The 4,119-nt window shown below is 30.1% G+C and overlaps 1 protein-coding gene across 2 annotated transcripts in view; it reads right to left on the reverse strand.

The window, feature by feature from the left end:
• Positions 1 to 2,595: 2,595 nt before the first annotated feature.
• The window catches only part of LOC111624207 (heterogeneous nuclear ribonucleoprotein L-like), a 91,385-nt gene continuing 89,861 nt past the window's right edge, over positions 2,596 to 4,119 (reverse strand). For both annotated transcript variants that reach the window (XM_023367016.1, XM_023367015.1), the window contains one exon: positions 2,596 to 2,816. In XM_023367016.1, coding sequence (XP_023222784.1) covers positions 2,611 to 2,816 — 206 coding nt within the window. In that variant the 3' untranslated portion in view covers positions 2,596 to 2,610. The remainder of the gene's footprint in view (positions 2,817 to 4,119) is intronic.

The raw sequence follows: 4,119 nt of genomic DNA on the forward strand, positions 1-4,119 counted from the left end.
TTAACCCTTTGCTGTGTAGTAGTGAAATGTGGGTATTTTTGTGTAAATTTGTCTTGTCAATTGTGTCTGTATATTGTCATATCTGTTTCAAGTTTTGTAATGGTATAGTAGATATAGATGAATGTGCATTCTTGAGTCCATTCATGTGTTGGTGTGATTTTTCATTCTTGGTGATCAGTGACTGAATTGATTCTGAAGTACTTTGTCTGGGTTGGTGTGTGTTGTCCATTGTGTGGGTTAGATAATGAATGTGTTTTTGTTTTTTTACGTACACATATTTGGATCAGTGCTGCATTTGCTACTGGTGGCAGAATTTTCAAACATGAGCCTCTCCGAACCCATGAATGCAATCTTGTTAAATCAGATCCAAGCTGGTATTATTCTGTGAATGTATCACAAGCATCTTTCTCTCATCCATAGGAGTGAGTATGTTTGTTATTTATAAGTGTCCATAAATAATACAGATAATATAATGTATCTAATAAAGCTATACATATATATTTATATTTAAATGTAGGGATAATGTAAATCAAGGTTTAGTTCAGATAATCCTGGAATCAGATACAGAATTGAAAAAAAAAGTTTAATTTGCTAACTGGAGATAAATTTATATAATTTCTTATTTTTTTTTTATTCTAACATTTGAAATACTAGTTCTCTAATTCAAAGTTTGTCACAAAGGATTCATATATTCTCGATTTTTAAAAAATTTACAGAAAGTAAATGAAATAAGTAAATATTATCTTTGTTACAGAAAATACTTAATAAAAAAAAAAATAATTTAAGTATAATATTATCTTCCTATTACTCCTTGTTATAAAAAACAGGACTTAGTTTCCATAACAAACAGTAATGGAAACATATACAGGTAGGCCTCCTACAATGCGGTACCCTTACAACGTGTTTTCGCCCAACACGGTTGGAAAAATGCGGTAATTTTCTTACAACACTGTACTTTTACAATGCAGTTTACGGTATTTAGAAATGAATTATCATTCACATAACAGAAAAATTGCAATGGATCACGTGATACAAACCGCAATTCGGCATACAGAACTAAATGCCCTTGAAAACAGCTGTTTGTCACTCTTGGCGTGTTATTTATTCCCTTGAAAGTTTCAGGGGAAGACCAGTTTCTAGACAGATGTGCATCAGTTACCGTAAACACTCAAATATATCACTAAATTTTCCATCATNCATTACAAAAAGAAGTGTTACACGCTTAAATCCAATTGTAAAAGCAAAGGACTCTTGTGCAATTCAAAGTGCCATAACAGTTTAAGTTATTGCAAAAAATAAGATTGTATAACATTAATCACATAATACAATAAACTTGCACATAAATTATTTTCTTTAATGATTTAGAATGTACTGTTTGTTTTAGGTTCAACAGTTTATTTACATGTGCTGTTACTCAAGCTTTCTCCTATTTTTATACATTAAAAAGTTGCATTTTTGTCTTAACATAATAAAAACATTTTTATTCAACATTCACCATCAGTGCATGCTTAATGTTGACATTTGCCAGTGTAAGTGAGAAATAATGATATTTAGCAAACATTTCATATATACACGAAACAACTGTGTGAATGTTGACATTTGCCAGATATCGGTCATATTGCATAAATATATATTTCAGAGATATTTGTAAATTGAAAAACTGTCTTATATGAAAGTTTATTATTTTGGAGGGCTTTTTGATCCATATAGAAATTAATCCACTCCCTTCCCCCTTAATATATATTTCAAGAGATATTTGCAATTGACATTATAAATGGACCACCCTGTATATACACTACTACTATTCCAATACACAAATTATCAGACATTCTGCCAGATTATTTATCAGGCTATATTAAGGAAAATTAGTAATTACATACAAAGCAATTTAGCTAGAGATAGTTGATTAATTGCCATCTCATGATAAATTTAATAAGTCAGCTAAAAGTCATAGTGGGCTGTGAATGCTATAATGCGGTAAGTGACTAGTATGGTTATATTTAAATTAATTAATTAATAGCTCTGGAAGCAAAGAATGGCAAAGGTCTGGGTAACATAACTGGCAATGCATCTGTGCAATAAGCAAGAATTATGGGTTCAAGTTGATCTGCTCTGAGCTGATTAAATTTAGAATATTTTGGAAAAACAAAGTAAAAATTAATTAGCTTTAAGATAATAAAACTAAATAATTATTTTTCTGGTTATTAAACTAGATCATTAAATTTTAATAAACAACAATAACATGTACAGTGTATATGACAATTATATTATATTAATGAAATTATTTTAAAACTATCATCTATTTAAATAAGAAACTTATATGCTATGTAACTTTTAAATTTGTAATCCAGTGAGATTTTCAAATTGTGCAGCATGCCTCCCTAGTGGGGCATAAATAAAAGTTATCATGGTTATGATTAAAATGTACTTGTAACAGCATCAAAATTTGATTGCTTTTAACAAAATGTACCAGTATCTCTGTTCTATTTTACTTCTATTAAAAATATAATTGTGCGCTATCAAAAAAATTAGAGTTTTATTAGAACAACATACATTCTAAGAAAACTATACATAAATATGCTTTTACAAAAATATAAAGAAACAAGTTGTTTACAAAGTTAAAAGAACCCCCTCTTTAAAAAGTATGAGAACTACTCTTGTAAACTTATTGCTATTATCATTATTAGACATGTTAATAATTATAAATAAATGTAATTTACCTTGATTTGAAATTGGTGTGTGATTACACATCACTAGGGCTTCCAAAGAATCAGATAAATTTTCAAATTCTAATAATCCAGAAGAACTTCTTTCAGCTATAAATAATACATAAAGTCAATCCACATATTTTAATTATTTAATCTTATATAAAAAATATTTAATCAATCTTTATTTCAATATTGATACCTTAAAATTAAGAACATATTCCATAAAATCTACTAAAATTTATGACTATTTGGAAAAATATTTACATCAGATTTATCATATCTTAATTCTATTAACAAGATTGTTTATAATCTGTATTAGTATACTGTATGATTGTTATTTACACATTAGTTGCATTTCTGGAGTGTACATATAAATGGGAAATTATGCAAATCAAATCCCATAAAAATACATCCCAAAATTTGGAAAGATGCATTTAGAAATGCATTGATAGTTCCTGGTGCAGGAATGTAAAAGAAAATATTTATATCAAAATTTTTATATCAAAATATGAACGTTGTCTTTATCAGATGTTTTCCAACTGTGTATCCTTTGTATTGTGCACATTTTCTTCTTCCTCTTTTGGTCCAACTTACTTCATTTTTGTGTGATTGAACTGAACCAAAGAACAGACCAACCGTCTGAGTCAGTTTAATTGACATGCCATTTTGCTGTGATTGTATGGTGGGTTTGGTAAATAATTGTCTGTAGAAAAGTTCCTTACTATTTGTGAATAATTTATTTTGTAATTTATGTAACATTGTAAGGAACCAAAGTCCGAGCGTTATTTTTATTTACTTTTATTTTGCTTATTATTCTATTTTGTTTAGGGCTTATGTTTTGTTAGGATGAAGGTTTCCTCACCATTCACCTTAGTAACTTAAAAATAGAAGAAAAACCAACTCACCGACGAAAGAAAAGCGCCGTAGAAAAACTCGCGCACACTTGCGCTTCCCGAGCGGAAACAAGTAAGTCCGCACCGAGAAAAGGGGGGGAGACCCCACAAGCACGAATTAGGGACTCGCTAAACCTTAAAGAATAAAAACGTCCCGAAAATTGTGAAAAAGAATAATGTAAAAGGTTAACGAGTAATTGTCGTAAATAGGCTGCCAGAGAAATGAAAAAAGTTTATTGTTAGCGTTAAGTATGTAAATGAGGAGAGTGATCTCATTCAGAATTGTGACGTCACCTCACACTATAAATTCCGAGTCTCAAGTGAAGATGGACGAGGTGAATTCCTGATAGCGACGAGCTTTGGTGAGCTTAGTAGCAGTGAACGAGAGAGGTGTCCGATAGGATCAAATAGTTCCAAGGCGATTTTGAAGTTATTCGATTTATGGATCGACGATTATAGAAAGTCTTGAGAGTTTGAGGAAATAGGTTCCTAGTATATTGAGGTGACGATTAGGATCT

The sequence above is a fragment of the Centruroides sculpturatus genome, unplaced genomic scaffold, assembly GCF_000671375.1.
Source record: "Centruroides sculpturatus isolate CEXI.00-Female unplaced genomic scaffold, Cexi_2.0 scaffold61, whole genome shotgun sequence".
Lineage (NCBI taxonomy): Eukaryota > Metazoa > Arthropoda > Arachnida > Scorpiones > Buthidae > Centruroides > Centruroides sculpturatus.